At 43.1% G+C, this 16,270-nt stretch overlaps 1 protein-coding gene across 1 annotated transcript in view; it reads left to right on the top strand.

Annotated features, from left to right (window-relative positions):
• Window positions 1–16,270, top strand: part of hmcn1 (hemicentin 1) — a gene marked incomplete at its 5' end in the record, with an annotated part of 85,377 nt that overhangs the window by 32,214 nt on the left and 36,893 nt on the right. Inside the window, 19 exons of the mRNA XM_083970616.1 lie at window positions 2,893–3,034; window positions 3,290–3,417; window positions 3,776–3,889; window positions 4,669–4,827; window positions 5,724–5,915; window positions 6,006–6,101; window positions 7,749–7,876; window positions 7,969–8,113; window positions 9,437–9,549; window positions 10,699–10,858; window positions 11,650–11,815; window positions 12,283–12,410; window positions 13,003–13,254; window positions 13,473–13,568; window positions 13,718–13,912; window positions 14,011–14,141; window positions 14,906–15,062; window positions 15,325–15,451; window positions 15,557–15,711. Coding sequence (XP_083826742.1) covers window positions 2,893–3,034; window positions 3,290–3,417; window positions 3,776–3,889; window positions 4,669–4,827; window positions 5,724–5,915; window positions 6,006–6,101; window positions 7,749–7,876; window positions 7,969–8,113; window positions 9,437–9,549; window positions 10,699–10,858; window positions 11,650–11,815; window positions 12,283–12,410; window positions 13,003–13,254; window positions 13,473–13,568; window positions 13,718–13,912; window positions 14,011–14,141; window positions 14,906–15,062; window positions 15,325–15,451; window positions 15,557–15,711 — 2,784 coding nt within the window. The remainder of the gene's footprint in view (window positions 1–2,892; window positions 3,035–3,289; window positions 3,418–3,775; window positions 3,890–4,668; window positions 4,828–5,723; window positions 5,916–6,005; window positions 6,102–7,748; window positions 7,877–7,968; window positions 8,114–9,436; window positions 9,550–10,698; window positions 10,859–11,649; window positions 11,816–12,282; window positions 12,411–13,002; window positions 13,255–13,472; window positions 13,569–13,717; window positions 13,913–14,010; window positions 14,142–14,905; window positions 15,063–15,324; window positions 15,452–15,556; window positions 15,712–16,270) is intronic.

Genomic DNA, 16,270 nt, shown 5'->3' with positions numbered 1-16,270 from the left:
TGAAAATTATTTATGTCCGACTTCTCAGGCAGCACTAAAGTCGGGTTTTCCATCTCCGGACAGCTCTTATAGTCTTGTTCCTCACACTTTGCTGACACCGAATCAGGAACACTTTGTTGTACAGATGGAAGAGAGTATCGCTGACAATCTGGCAACCTCTGCGTAGCATGGGCCCGTGCCTGGCCGGAGAGAGGCGATGTATCACTGCCACTAAAAATCCACCATTAGCAGATGATCTCAGCCTGGACCTGTGGAGGTACAGAGCTGAGAGACGGCAAAGAAAGAAGACAGCCGAAGAAACTGTGTTTTACATAATCCAATCTGTCCAAACGAACATCCTGTATTTACTTTGTTATACAACCACTCAGCCCAGAAGAAGTTAACTCAGAGTCCATATGCTGCTCGCTCCAGCCTGAATTCCTCCTCGTGAGCGTCCTGCCAGGTCTTAAAAAACAAAATATCTTTTAAAATAAAATGAAGGAGAAACACTTTTTTGTTCTTGACCTAAATTTCTCAACATTTCACAGTGATTTCTTTCTTTTTTCTTTTTTTTCTCACCTGGAGCGAACTGTTGCCTCTCTCAGGCGAAACCTCAGTGACACAGACTGAGAAGTTGCAGGTCTAATACCAGTGCTGCAGACAGGTTTGGAGGGGAACTCTGTCATTTGGCTCATCTCACTGAGTGATAAGTTGCACAGTTGACCCTAAAACATTTCCCTAGTTTCAACTGGAAATTTTTTCTCTCTCTCTTTTTTTTGTCTCCCCACCTGTGCGCCTTTTTTCATATCACCCTGTCACAACTTTCTTTCTTGTTCTTTCTTTTAACGTAACACTTTTGTATTAACTTTTCCAGATTTTTTTTTGCCTTTTTTTGCCTAACAGCTGTTAACAAGCCCTGGGGGTTTCATAATTACCCCCTGGTCAGCCCCATCCTAGTCATTAGTTTCACTTTGAAGTGAGTCAGGTCTGCTGACATCTTACAACACGGTGGAGCTGAGTGCATTTCCACACCAAGATGACTAAATTTAAAAACACCTCCTTTTCCTTTCATTCTTTTTTATCACTCACTTTAAATGTCAGTATGTCACAATATTCAGGTGATATGATATGAAATAGATAATAAACCTTATTGATGTCTCACCCCAGCAGCTCAGGAATAATAGTTAAAGCCGTGCAGAAAAGAAAATTGAATTTGAGCCCACTCTGGGTCTTAACATTAGTGAAATAACTCATCTATGAGACAATGTAGGCCAAACTTTGTCCAAAATTCTATTTTTGATTAAATCCGGGATGAAAGTGTGGTTTCTTTTTTCCGCTTTGGATAATGCAGGCGCACGGATTATACGTCAGCCTGCTCACGATTCATCAGCCACTGATATTGGATCCATCATCCATCAATCAAACGTCTGAGACACGCACACCGAGCTCGGTCTCGCCCCAAACATTGAATATCCCGCCGGCTCGATAACGACCAATCAAATTTGTTTTCCTTACTCGGGTAAACTCATGAAAACTTGGCGCGACAAACAGGACAAACGGCCATTTCTGTACACCTTTAACAACAAACAATAATCATCTATTTTTGTCCGTTCATTAGCCTCTTGGTTGGTAAAATAGTAAAAATGGTTTGATTGCAGTGTCAGAGGCAGTGAAGGAAGATGAGTAAGGGAATGAAAGAGGACAGATGGAGCAGGTGATCAGGATGGTGGCTGCTTCCATAGATATTAAGGTCGCTGCTGCTGAGTCAGGGTAGAAAAACGCATCTTTCCTCTCAGGGACCTCCTTTTTCCTGATCTCTGGGGGTCTTTACCCTCCTCAGGGCGCCGTGACCTCGCCAGGGGGAGGAGGCCGGAGAGGTGAGAGCTTGGCTTCACTGTAAAAGAGGGTTAGGGGCCCCGCCGACCCTCTGACGCTCTCACTTTTGACCTCGTCTGTGTTATATGTGCTGCACTGTACAGCCCCGGGGCCTCACCAGGATTAAGATCAATACAGTGGCAGGTTGAGGTATTTCAGTTTGTAATATATCAAAGTACTTTATTGGGAGCATCTGGTAAATGCGCTGTATATCCTTCAGAACGTGGCATCTCTGATGATTGAAGTAGAAACATCAATACAAAACTACACATTCCTTCACACCTAGCGTATCACAGACACTTTCATACAGTCGTTTATCGATGGCATGCGAGGAATGACAAGTTCTCCTTCGCTGTCTTTTGATCATGGTAAAAAAAAAAAATCCCTCTTTGGCATCTTAAACAGACACAACTGAAGAGCCGAGTTGTTTTGTAGGTGTTTGTCTCTCCCAATGAGACGACTAATTCTCACATGGGGTTTTTTTTTTTTCTTCGACGCGCTGGAAAGCTCAGAGACTCTGGAGATGATTTCAGCTGTGGGAATAGGATAGAGACAACACACCCTTGAAGGGATGAGTTACACATCATGAATCAATTGGAAAATCTCCCAAGATTCCACAGCTTCTCAGGGTCTGGATTCAATATTCCTCCCTGTTTTACCAATAAAGAGGAAATGAGGGTGAAATATATGCCGTGAAACATTATTAGTTGTAGTAACAGCCATCACTCTTCCTGCTACAGTGACAATAAAAGTTTATGCTCTGTTATATCTTGTGGCTGAGTTTGAATTCCTTCAGGGTATAGAGTTCCTCACTTCCAAAAACGTCAACATTGCTTTCGGTATATATTTGCCCATACTGACGTACTTGCTTTAAGTGTTTCTGACCGACTTCACAGCTCCAGATTTTACATTTCAACTTTATTAACCAACATTACATTGACTTTTTCAAACAATCACAGGCTGATTGAGTGGATTACGCCTCGAAAAAAAAAAAGATCATTAAGCATCCTCACTCTTTTTTTCATTTTTCCCCTCCAGAGGTGCCCAGGGTTTTAGTGGAGCCTCGTAATCAAACCTTTACGACGGGAGACGAGGTGAGGATCAGGTGCTCAGCCAGCGGTTACCCTCCACCCCGTCTGGTCTGGACCCACAACGACATGTTCATCATGGCGTCCAGCAGGTAAGTGCGTCTCCTCTCGCATGAACAAACAAACAAACAAACAAACAAACTGGTTGTTCATCCTAAAATGCGGATGTGGGAATTGGACAGTATTGTAAGTCTTTACTGCTCTAGAGGAAAAACAACGGTGTAATAAATGTCCTGGAGCTCGTGTTTTATGATTTTACAGTAATAAATCAATATTTTTTAATCCATATCTGTCATTTCTCCAATGTGCTGATGAAATACCGTGAACTGCGGATCTTCCATGTTCAGACACAGGATGACTCCTGACGGCACACTGGTGATAAGAAACATGGAGAGGAAGGACGGAGGAGTGTACGGCTGTTTGGCCAGCAACCAGGCTGGGACAGACACCATGACCTCCACCCTCAGTTACATCGGTGAGTGTGTGGAAAATAGCAACATGGACGGTACACGTGACATCCACGTTAACATACAAGTCACCACATAACCTCTAAAAGTCATGCTTTTCAAGAATTCAGTGCAAAATTAAACTGTCTATCTTATTTTTTAACTTAAAAATCTTTAAAATGTTGCGCATTTCACTGTTTTTAATAATGAATCGTTTTTAAAGTGTAAAAACTTTTAGACACTCTTTTACATTGTATATCTGCATCCTTTCTTATGATTTCATATTTTTATTGCTTTCAGTTGCCCTAGTGGTGCACAAATGGAGCCCCTTCATCTAACCTGGTATTAACTCTTATTATTATTTTTCTCCAACACTTCTCCCTTCAGAGTCTCCTGTGGTGACGGTGGCATTAAGTGAAATCCTTATTGGCATCGGGGAAACCACAGTGATGGCCTGTTCAGCGTCTGGAGTCCCCCAGCCCGAGATCTGGTGGTACAAAGGTAACACCATAGAAGAAGAGGGAGGCGGACGAAGATAAAATTCAATCTGAGACAATGTATTTCAGACAAAAAGGGATAGTTCAACATTTTGGCAAATTGGCCCATTGCCATAATCCCTATAGTCTTAGCAGTAGGTTCGTTACCTTTAATTGTCAGTGCAAGTTATTTTAAGAATGGCGGAGCAGAGCCGTGAGCTGCTCAGAGCTACGCTACGGAGGCTCGTGGGATTTCTTGGTTTCCCTCATCAAACTCATCAAATACACAATCCAACAACTCCAAAACACTCTCGTGGACAAGTTGTGACCTGCACATTCACCACGCTATGAGATAATAACAGAACGTTATGAGACAGAGTTGTTTTCGAGGCAAATGCAGAGACTGCTTGCCAGAAAAAACTGCCCATGACAGGAACGGCATCAGTGGTTTTGCATGAATTAACCTCGAAAACAACTCCGTCTCTTAATGCTCTGTTATTATCTCATAGCGTGGTGAATGTGCAGGTCACAACTTGTCCACCAGAGCGTTTTGGAGTTGTTGGATTGTGTATTTGATGAGTTTGATGAGGGAAACCAAGAAATCCCATGAGCCTCCATAGCATAGCTCTGAGCAGCTCACAGCTCTAAACCACTATCCACTGTTCTAAAAATAGCTTACACCGACAATTAAAGGTAACAAACCTACTGCTATGACTATAGGGATTATGGCAATGGGCCAATTTGCTGAAATGTTGAACTATCCCTTTAACCACACTGCACCATTGTATGTGTATGAATATCTAGATGATGTCCAGCTCCATTCATCATCCCTCTTGGAGGTGGACACACTCGGGGGGACGCTCACCGTCAAGGAGACCCAGAAGGCCGATGCTGGAGATTACAGCTGCGTGGCTGTTAATGCTGCCGGCACGTCGTCAGGAAAGATCTCTCTGGATGTAGGAGGTGAGAGCGGCACCTTGTAAAAAGCACGACTGAGTTATGGCTTGTTCCATGTTGCTTGTTGCAACAGGAGGGGGAACTTACCGCAGTTTCATCCACCACCAGCATCCCAAGACTGGATTTCTTTCTGCTACTATAAATAGGCTTCTTTTCTGTGCAGTAAAAATATAGTTTATGTCACAATGTCACAAAGAATCCAACAAAAAGTCTACGGTTTAAGTGGGATTTCAGCTCTCTCTAGTCTCTAGTAGCTTTTTAAGCAGCTGGGAGGGATTCCCATAGTGAACTCATGCATAGCTGTGAAACCCAGTTCTGGGATCAATGTCTATAACCACAAAAAAAAAAGGAGAATATGGGTGCAATAGAATATTTGTACCATCACACATGCTTTACATCAGAGGGATAAAGGCAAAGAGTGAATCATGAATTAAACACTTTATTTGAAGCCTTTAACTTTAAACCATCAATGAATTGGCTGTTGTGGCTCCGACTAATGTGACATGGCTGTGAGTAATGAAACAAAGGCTGCTTTGGTGCCGCACTACCGTTGCCAGACCGAGGACTGTGCCTGGTTTACATGTAAACAAGGTTGAACATGGGTGTGTCACTAATATCCATGTGTGGTTAACAAACTGTATTTTTGTACGTACACACGATTTATGGATACCTAGAGGTCTATAAATCTGGTGCGAGTACTTTTTTGCATATTTATGCTGCTGTGCAAAACACACCGTTTTATTCTTGAATCGTAGTTCCTTACATCTGGTGCCAGAATCGGTGAAAACCTCCGAGTTGTCCGTGATTGACAGGTTGATTGTCTGTAGAATTCAATGCAGATGGATGGGATGCTCTCTCTAAACTCCTTTACCTTTGCTGTCTTTCACCTCGGATCGCTCCAGCCGCACCCACGTTCATCCAGGACCCGTCAGACGTGGCGGCCGACATCGGCTCCAGCTTGATCCTGCCCTGCAGCGCTCAGGGTTACCCCGAACCACAGGTCACCTGGCGGAGGCAGGACGGACAGCCCGTTCTCAACAGATCCCGCTCACATGGCACTGTTACTCAGAGCAGAGGAGGCCTACACATCACCCGTGAGTTTTTTTGAGTTAGATATGAGGAAAAAATACATCAAACATGTGAACGCACTCTGTTTTACACCTTGATGTCCGTCCGACTGTCAGACTTGTGGGTGGAGGACGAGGCGGTGTACATCTGTGAGGCCAAAAACCACTTTGGCAGGATCGAGGCCCAGGCCAGCATCACCGTCACTGGACTGGGTAAGAGCTCCGGTCGATTAAAACATCTCTTCTCTGATCAAAATTTGTGTCTTTATTCTGAAATTTAAATTTGTAATCTGGGCTCCCAGATATAATTTATTGATCCATCAAGTTTGTAATCATCAAGGCCATTGTTTGGATGCTGTAAATTGAACGAACACATACTGTTAAGTGTAGCTGAACTCTTGTACTTCAAACCCATAAAATACAGGCGCACACTCACACATGGCTGCATTCCTTCTTTCCTTTTGAGTTCGTCTTATCGTTGTCAAAGATCACATTCCACGTCCATGTCCAGTGTATTTTCTAAAACAACATACAGCACCGACAGTCTGAGTCGGAGTCCTTATATCTCTCAGCGTGACTTTGTTCGTATGTGTTCACTGTTACACATTTCATTAGCGCGTCTCAGTGGGTGTGTTCGAACACATGTGCCTTGTTAACCACTGTTTCTGTTTCAATGTTTTCCCTACACTGAGCTCAACTTATATGTGGGCCAAAGGTTAGAAAGTGCCGACCCGCCCAGATGACATATATTACTGCCCCACTGCCCCATTTCCCCGCTGACAGCGGTGTCTCCAAAGACACGCACACACCCCGCTGCAGAGGGACGTGTTCGGTAGTTTGTTTTGGAAGCGGAGACTAGAGCGGGGAAGGTGGTGCAGCAGTGGCATGTTTTTGTAATTGTGTGTGTGGTCACTGAATTGTTCTGGTCGACACCCTGTTGTCTGTGTCCGCCCCCACGCATGACATCACCACGGCCCCGTAAACACAGCCAAAACCAGTACACATTAGTGATACAGTATCACAATGTGTGTGTGTGTGTGTTTATGTAGGTGCTGCTGTGTATGCTCTTGTAACAGCTGTGGAAAAGGTATACTGTATTGTTGATCTGTTTATAGCAACCAAAAACTCCCTGTTACAGTACTCACACTAAGATTTTCACTCAAGATTTTCACATGTGCTTCCTTTTGAATTTAACCAGTGGAAAAGAGCTTTGGAGATAAGCCTGAGATTTTGTCTAAACATGTTCAAGATGATACAAGCACAGTTTTTGTCATATGTCATGTTTCCTGAGTTGAATTTGCATTCATTGGAAGAGTTCCTTTGGTTGCGTGCATTACAGAGCAACTATGCAAGATTTTCACCTTAATGAAACAGCTTCAGAGTAGTTGTGATGGTTAAATGACTTGTTACGGGGAGAATGGAGGCTCTCTGCCTTCCATCTAGCGTCTCTTGGCCAGAGCCAATCTTGCAAGATCGGCGCCTCCAAACCGGTGTCCCAGATCTTGTCTCAGCGACACCACGCAATCTCTTGGTTATGACAGAGAAGGCTACAGATAAATACACATTGTAAAATGTATACTGTATGATATACATTATCCATCAATCCATGGATTGCCTTCTCTCCGGCTTCGTTGAAAACAAATGCACATGGCCGGGAGGAGGGAGGAAGGTTAGCAGAACAGCGGAAAAGCGACCGGACTTGCATAGTTCTCCTTTCAGTCACACAAAGATAAATATAAAAACTCTTACAGCTCTCTGTTTTATATTAATCTTCTATATCATTTTCTAAAACCTTCTGCTATCATCCTTTCAGCACTCTCGCTTTTAAGCTTTCAATAATTGTTTTCATGGCGTCTGCAGTCTTGCCTGTCATTGCGATGAGTCCAGCTGTGCTCAGCGTGATCGAGGACCAGCAGCTGACTCTGCCCTGTGTGTTTCTGGCTGGTAACCCGCTGCCTGAGAGACAGTGGCTGCACAACTACGGCCTGGTGAGGACATCCACAGTTGGTCCTCCTGTACACCTTTTATTTACATAATATGAATGACATAACCACGTTTTAACTCAAACCTATTGAACCAGGTGACATCAGACCAGTACATGACAGTGAGGAGGGACGGCAGTCTGCATATTGAGAGAGTAAAGCTGGATGATGCCGGCGACTACACCTGTTTGGCTGAGAACGTTGTTGGGGCCGCCAACCATACCACCACTGTCAACGTTTATGGTAGGGTGCACAAAGGCGCACAAGCAGACAGAAGCATATGTACCCGACAGATGTGAACCACATTTCTGATGCACATGGTGTAATAAATGGCAATGTTAGTTTGGTATTTCAAAGTTAACAACCAGAGCTAATAAACCATATAATCATAAATTAAACTGTCAACATATAATGCTTGAAAGAAGAACACTTATCCACAATTTGATAGGTGAAATAGCAGCAATTTTACATTAAAACATTAAATCAGTGCAACAAACAAGAGAAGCAGACACTTTTCATGCCATATAAGGAAAAGCACAGGTGTAATTACTAACACTAACGATGGAGCCAGTTGCATCAGGTTCATTGAATCGAACCTAAGCCGTCGTTAACATTATTATTTACACCTGTGTTTTTTCCTACTGTGATAAAATTTGCTCTGAAAAGCGCCCATTGTAAATGTTCCACGAGATATGTAATTCCCCCTCTGGCTTTTCCTCTTCTTTTTTTTTTATTCTCCTACCTCCCCCATTTTTTAAGACCCTCCTTAAATGTCTCCTTTATGATGTAGAAGGCTCTTAACCTCATGAATAGGATTATCTCAGAAGTTGCAGTAAAACCAGGAGCAGCTGAGGGTAATGGCAGAGTTTGGAGCACAGTGAGAGGGAAAAATGTGTTCTCCATTTATGCTAAAGCCAGTCGTTGCCAGAGTCAACCAACTTCAATAGGAAGCGTCCGCAGCATTTACGTAAAAGGCGCTGGTTCTTTCTTTCAGTTTCTGAAATTAGGTCAGCTGTACATGCACTGCACGCTGGGCATTTACACTATGTAGGTCAGTGTATTGTTTGTTCAGTTGGCCATAACCTGAGGAATACTACAGTATATAAAGACAAATAGATGAGCACCATGAAATGAAGGTTTGCATAGTGAACACTGTGTTTAAGTAAAATCACATTTTTCCTTTCCAAGAAGATGCTCCAAGCCTCCGAGGCCTGATCATCTCCAGGATCATAACAAAACAAAACACAAGAAGGATAGAAAGGAGAATGAAATAAGTGAATATCTGCTCTGAATACGCTTTGTTCACTTAGACTTGCTCCAGATGTTTCTGAGACAAAACAGAATAAGTGGTGGTCTATGCACAAATACACAGACCATACGGCACACTAATGGATCTATTAGAATCCAAAATAAGATTAGGTTATAATATACACAACTTAGATGAGAATATGACTCAAATATTAAAAGACCATCAACATTTTACAACAACATATATTAACACTTGGTGAATGCGCTGTGTGAACATACTGGCCTAACTTTACTCTATTGTGTATCTGGTGTTTACAGTGATTCCCACCATTCAGCACGGCCCTCAGGTTTTCAGCACGATCGAGGGAACACCCATCTCTCTGCCCTGCCGTGCCAATGGAGAACCTGCTCCGGAAATCACCTGGGCCAAGGTGTGCGCTGACCTTATATCTGACATGATCTCATGCTCTCCTTCTTTATATGGTGTACTGGCTTCGTACCATTATAGATCTTCAATTTCATTCTTTGCACTCATAATAAAACAAAAAGGGAAATAACAGAAGACGGATGTGAGTGATTCAAGAATAAAAATTTATATTGCATCACATTTTGGCCAAATCTCTCCAGATGAGTCTCCACTTCTTAAGAAATCTCTGTGTGTGGACAAAATAAACAACGTCTTGCCATCCTACAGTACAGTTATAATTTTGAACTGACAACTTACAGTAACACACCAAAGACTCGCACCGCAAACACCCACTCGTGCGCAGACCCACATCTGGAGTCCGAACACTATTACGCACCTCGTTAGGATTGGTAACACTATTTGTAGCCTATTTATGTTGTGCAGCACAGAGCTTCCGTGCTAAAAAACAACAACACAGGGACCTGTTCATCTGGACAGGTCCTTGTGTTGTTGTTTTTTAGCACGCAACAGGAAAATACATGTGTGTCTGTGTGTCTGTGTGACAGGCGTTCATCTGTGCCTCGTGTGCTCCTCCATGAAATCAGCTCTACCTGCAGTGTGCTCAGCTTTTACATGTGCACTTTTGTGTGATGGTGTGCACTTACAGCTGAGTTTGTGTGCGTGTGTGTGTATGTGGGCTGTCCCTCCCTCTTTTCCATCGCTTTGCACTAGCTTCTCTGAGTTGTAAAAGCATTGCTGTTAAAGTGAACAGCGCTACGGGGACGTATGAAACTGGACCCTGCTAAGTTTTGCTCCAGCTGTTAAAATGAGATTACCACTGATTCCTTTTCTGTTCTCTATAACATCGATCGAGTCAAGTTAGTCATGGCAGGTACAGGACGGTCCAGATATGACACATTCCTAATGCATTTACATCACATATGCTTCGGGTTTTGGTTTATTTGATTGCATGACTTGTAACGTTTTATTCACGGCCATTTTTTAACAGCAGGGACGAGAATCAAGTCATAAATGTAAGCAGACTTAGAAGGTCAAACCACTGATCCTTTCGAGTCTTAACTCTCTCTTTGTCACCATGTCAAATGTTAATAAAGCTGACTTAATGAAATAAACTCTGGCCCTTGGCCTCTCCCTGCTGGGATTTGTTTTGTAGGGTGGGGAGCTGCTGTACTTGGGTGGTCCTGCCTTCTCCCTGGACTCTGACGGCAGCCTTCGCATCGCTTCGCCTTCTGGAAATGAGACCGGAGAGTTCATCTGCACGGCTACCAACGCTGCCGGCTACGCCTCCAGGAAGGTCCAGCTCACTGTCTATGGTACGTCTCATCTCCAGGTAAAGCCTGGATCAGAAAAAAAGTTATATGTGGAATTTCATGCCAACAATTTCCTACCAATTTCACTCTGAGACATTATTGCTGTGATCAAGGCGTCTAGCAGCCTCTACCAGCTGGCAAACTACAACACGAATAATGCTGCTGTTGATTTTTGCTAGTAAATGACTTCACGTCACTGAGATAAATGTTTAACAATGTAAAGCAGGATTTCATTTCCTTTATTTAAACCCAATGATTTCAATTTAATTGTCATTTACCATGTTTATGAGCAGACACAGCGTCCCAGTGTCCTCAGTCTTAAAGCCAGACTCATAACTCATAACTAGAAACTGTAGCTGTCTATGTGCTGGCAATAAATGCAAATTTTTCTGTCGTCTATTTATTGATCACTTTTATTAGCGATTAGTTCTGGTTAAATCCCCACTGTACTTTACAGCTTCTCACTCCGTGTTCAGAGGCAGCTGCTCTTGAAATAAATAAATAAATAAAGTGGCTTATTCGTAGATTTGTAGCATCCATCTGTCTTTTGTCATCTCTAACAAATAAATGTACATGGATCACAGGCTTTTAGTAAAAGAACCAGAGCCAGTTACTGGAGGAAATTAGGTCTTCCAATTAAAATGTGCTCCTCTTGAGAAGCAGCAGTAGAGTGCATAAATAATATTTCAAATAGGTTTTCCCTTGTTTGTTTTTTTACCAGTGTTTCTCTACATCTCTGCCTCCACATACCAGCTTATTCCTATGCGTGTCTGACACTGTGCGTGTGTGTTTAGTCCGTCCTAGGTCCAACGTCGGTGGTGCCGCAGCCTCGGCAGAGCCGGTGAGGATGTCAGTGGTTGAAGGTGAGGATGCCATCTTGCCCTGTGAGGTCCACAGTGTCCCGCCTCCCACCATCAGCTGGGCCAAAGAGAGGCAGCTCATCTCCCCTTTCTCTCCCAGGTAAAAACACACATACAACACCACACACACAATTTCTCGGCTGTATAACTAAAGCATAAGCCTTGGCGCAAACACAAACATATACGTTACAAATAAACATTTGACAAAATCGTAGTATCTTGGCAGTGATGATAAAGTGAGAGTTGAATTTGTATCTTTTAAGACACCAAGAGAACCTCTTGATTGCTGTGCTCTGTGCACGTTGACTGTTCGTGACCTCAGGCTATAATTTGTGGGTTTTATGAGATGACGGAGTAATCATACTCTGCCCTGTGATCTGTTGTTCCCTCTACGCTCCTGCCACTGCAGCTGCAATTGCTGTTGATGGTGGATTAGTAAGAATTACAGGAGTATCTGTTTACAGTAATGACTGAATAAGCCATTGTGTGGAAAAAATACAGCATGTGCTTATTTTTCATTTGCATGCTCATGCTATATAACTGTGTGTGTGTGTGTGTTTCTTGCAGACACACTCAGCTTCCCTCGGGCTCTATGAAGATCTTGGAGACCAGAGTCTCAGACAGCGGACTCTATGTGTGTGTCGCCTCCAACATCGCTGGCAACTTCACACAGTTCGTTGAGCTGAGTGTTTTGGGTATGTTCGAGATCCCCAGTGGTAACAAAGAGACAGATTTTTCCTCTAATTTGCATGCAGGAGATGAATTGGTTAATAATAATAAGTAATAAAATATGTCAAAGTTGGTAACCCTTTAATTTACAGGCTGCTAATTATGTAATAATGTCAAGAAATAGCCAATAAATAACAAGTAATTGTGTGATAATGTCTAGAAATAACGGTCAATTTCATAATAATGTAGAGAAATATAGCCAAGAAATCACGATTAATTGCTGTAAGTGATTGCTGTCGGAAGATATAACTATTTAAGACTTATATTAACACAAATATATCACTTACTTCTGCTTTAATTAGCAGCCTGTAAATTAAAGGGTCACCTCAAAGTTAAGTTTTAGTAAAATATTAATAAGCATCAAGGTTGCAAATTGTATCCACCCATTATCTTCCATGTAATTCTATGGCACAGCAGCATTACAGAAGCAGAATGCACCCACTACTCATTCCTGCATTAGCTAAATGAGAAGTGCAGCACAGAAACACTTTCATTCTGGACAACTTAGTTTCTGCAGCCAGAAAAACTAAAACCTGTCCTCTGTCCTGGGCCCTGCAGTGCCCCCCAGTATACAGGCCGGCCCGAGGGTAATAAAGGTGCAGGTGGGCCACCCTGTGGAGCTGCCGTGTGTGGTGAGAGGAGTTCCAGAGCCGACCCTGACCTGGACCAAGGATGGTAAAAGTTACCCGGCGCTGCACGATGGCAGCTTAGCGCTGAGAAATGTGGGACTGCACGACGAAGGAACCTACACCTGCACGGCCACCAACAGCGCAGGAAGAGACGAAGCTCGAGTTCAGCTTCTAGTGCAAGGTTGGTTTCAGTCAGACAAACGGTTTGACGGTTGTGCATGAGTGTTGTACAGTATAGAGATGGCACCAAAGGACAAATATGTACATCCCGGTTTAACTGCAAACAGATGTTTACTTTGACCGTGCGTGCACATGCAAGTACAATTCTTAAGATGCATGCACAGTTGTTTCTGCTGCTCTTTATTGTGTCTTTGTCATATTGACTGTTTGTCCTTTCAGTGCCCCCTGTGGTGGAGGTACTGGAGCCCCCCTTCAACAGTCCCCTGCAGGAGCGAGTTGCAAACCAGCGTATCGCCTTCCCGTGCCCTGCCAAAGGTACAGAAATGTTTCTATCTATTAAATGTGCAGAAGAGGAGGAAAACAATTGATCTTTTCTTTTCTCCTATTTACAATACACTGTTTTCCTCACTGCTGACAGATCGGGTTTCATTTTCTCTTTTTCCCTGCCTTCATCTCTTCTCCAGGCCTTCCCAAGCCAGTGATTCGCTGGTTGCGCAACGGCCAGGAACTGACCGGTAATGAGCCCGGCGTGTCCATCCTGGAGGATGGTACGCTGCTGATTCTGGCCTCCGTGTCGCCGCTGGATAATGGAGAGTACGTCTGTGCTGCCGTCAATGACGCTGGATCAACCGAGAGGAAATATCAGCTCAAAGTCAACGGTGACGACCAGTTCATGGGCTCCATTTTTCCAACGTATCATTTCGTTTTTAATAGAACTTCACATGTAACAATCACATTTTTTTCACGCCCTCCGCAGTGCCACCAGATTTTCGTGACGGCGAAACACCAGGCAACGTGTCGGTGGTCCTGAGCCAGCCAATCAGCTTGGTGTGTGATGTCACAGGAAGTCCAACCCCTGTCATCGCCTGGTACAAAGATGAGACTCCTGTAGGTGATTTTTCTTTTCTTTTTTAACCAATATCTTGTACAGAAATTGTCGATTTTCTTTTCTGCTTTCAGCGTTTATAAAATTGTTACTTCTTCCATAAAAGGTAAACACTAAATACACACATCAAAGACACTGCCAGAGAGAGATTAAGTGACATGCTACCTTATAATTTACATAACCTATACTTAAACTGTGGTCTGCTTGCTACTGGAAGCCATCTCTGTGGATAATAGTCATGAGAAGTTATAATGACCTTTCCTTTCATGTATTAATGAAAGTGCTCATGAGGACTGAATGAGCTCTGATCACAGGGTACACTGTCCAAGAGAGCAGACAGTAAACCACTGTGGATCCCCCATGTGTGTGTGTGTGTGTGCAGTGTGATGACAAAATAATGATGATGAATTGATTTGAGAACAGAGAGAGTTTGCATACACTTTTTAATAACATCCCAGCCACTTTGTTGTCTCTTTGTTCCCTTGGCTGCCCTCTTCATTTTTCCTGCAAAGCACAGATGGGAAAATCAGAGCGCTTTACTTTAATCTGCTAATTACCAGTAATCTAACTCAAGATGCTCTGCTCTCTAAATGTTTTTGGCAAACCTTTCATGTTTTTGACACATTTTACAGACAGTGATTGTTTTGTTTTTTTTGATTGTTGTTTTTTTTATAAATTCAGATCCTTTTATCTTGACGTGTTATAATTTGCTGTCTCTCCGTAACTGAACCGTAACACATGTTGTTGTTTTTGCTTTCGTAAACAGATAGTTGCTAGCAGCAGCAGCAGCGGTGTCCAGATTCTCGATATGGGAAAAACCCTGAGACTAACGAAGGCAGCCACGGCAGATGCAGGAAGCTACAGCTGTAAGGCCATCAATATCGCTGGCAGCACAGAAAAAGACTTCTTCCTGGATGTACTGGGTGAGCAATGGTCAATGTCAAGTCCAAGAATTACAAAGAAAGAGCTCTGTGCAGCCGTCGGGACGCACCAAGACCTTAAATTCATACCACATTAAAACAAAACAGCTTTAAACCCTTTTTACTGTGTGAAAGTGGCCAAATATGAATGACTCTCACTAGGATGTTAAAAAACAAGTGTACAGCTGTAAGAAATACAGTTTATCATGTTCATTTTTATGATGGCCTGTCTAATAAAGACCGATTCACTCCCTTTGTTCCACAGTCCCACCGACCATCGCGGGGTCAGACACTCCTCGAGACGTCTCAGCCGTTCTCAAACAGGAGATCAGCCTTGAGTGCAAAGTGCAAGGAGTGCCCTTTCCCACAATCCAGTGGTACAAGGACAGGAAGTGAGCGCTGTCTTAAACTTGAAAGACGATTAAACGAGATTAAACATCCCTCCTTCTCAACCATCCCTGTTCTCTTCCAACATTCTTACTTCTCCTCCTTCCCAGACTGGTGTTTCTTGGTGATCCCAACCTGGAGGTCACCAACAGAGGTCAGGTCCTGAGGATAAAAAGCGCCCGTCTTGGAGACCAGGCCCGCTACCAGTGTAGTGTCATGAACACGGCTGGAAAACAGTCCAAGGACTTCAACCTCAGTGTCTACGGTGAGTGTATATTTTGGTTATCCATGTATACAAACGCCTGCTCTTTGAACATTCACATAGGAGTTTTGTTTGATGCACCCCCAAGGAAAACAAATAGATTTCCCAACTCCTTTATTCCTTTGGCCATTACACTTTTTTTTCTTTTCTTTTCTTTTTCTTTCTTTTAAGTATATTTTGGGGCTTTTTCGCCTTTAATTGACAGTATAGTTGAGAGAGAGACAGGAAAAGGGAGGCAGAGAGAGGGGGAATGAGCTAAACGACTCCCCAGGTCATTAGACTTTTAAATGCTGGCGATGGCAGTGACTAAACTTAGGCCTGACATTGCAATATTTACTGTTATTTACTCATCTATTTGTGCATCATTGCTTATTTATTCTCCTCATAATCATGTTCCCCTTCTTGGCCCATGCATGGGACCTGTATGCATCCACTGTGTGCACTGTTTGCACTCTTTTTTTCCAAACAGAATTGGCTTTATGCACAGCTCCACTACTTCCTGAATTAAGCCAGCTCTTTTATTTCCTGTCTTACATTATTGGATTATTTATGTATTTATTAT

This window comes from Trachurus trachurus (genome assembly GCF_905171665.1).
Source record: "Trachurus trachurus genome assembly, chromosome: 4".
In the NCBI taxonomy this organism is placed as follows: Eukaryota; Metazoa; Chordata; class Actinopteri; order Carangiformes; family Carangidae; genus Trachurus; species Trachurus trachurus.
This window is presented reverse-complemented; position numbering and strand designations above follow the sequence as displayed.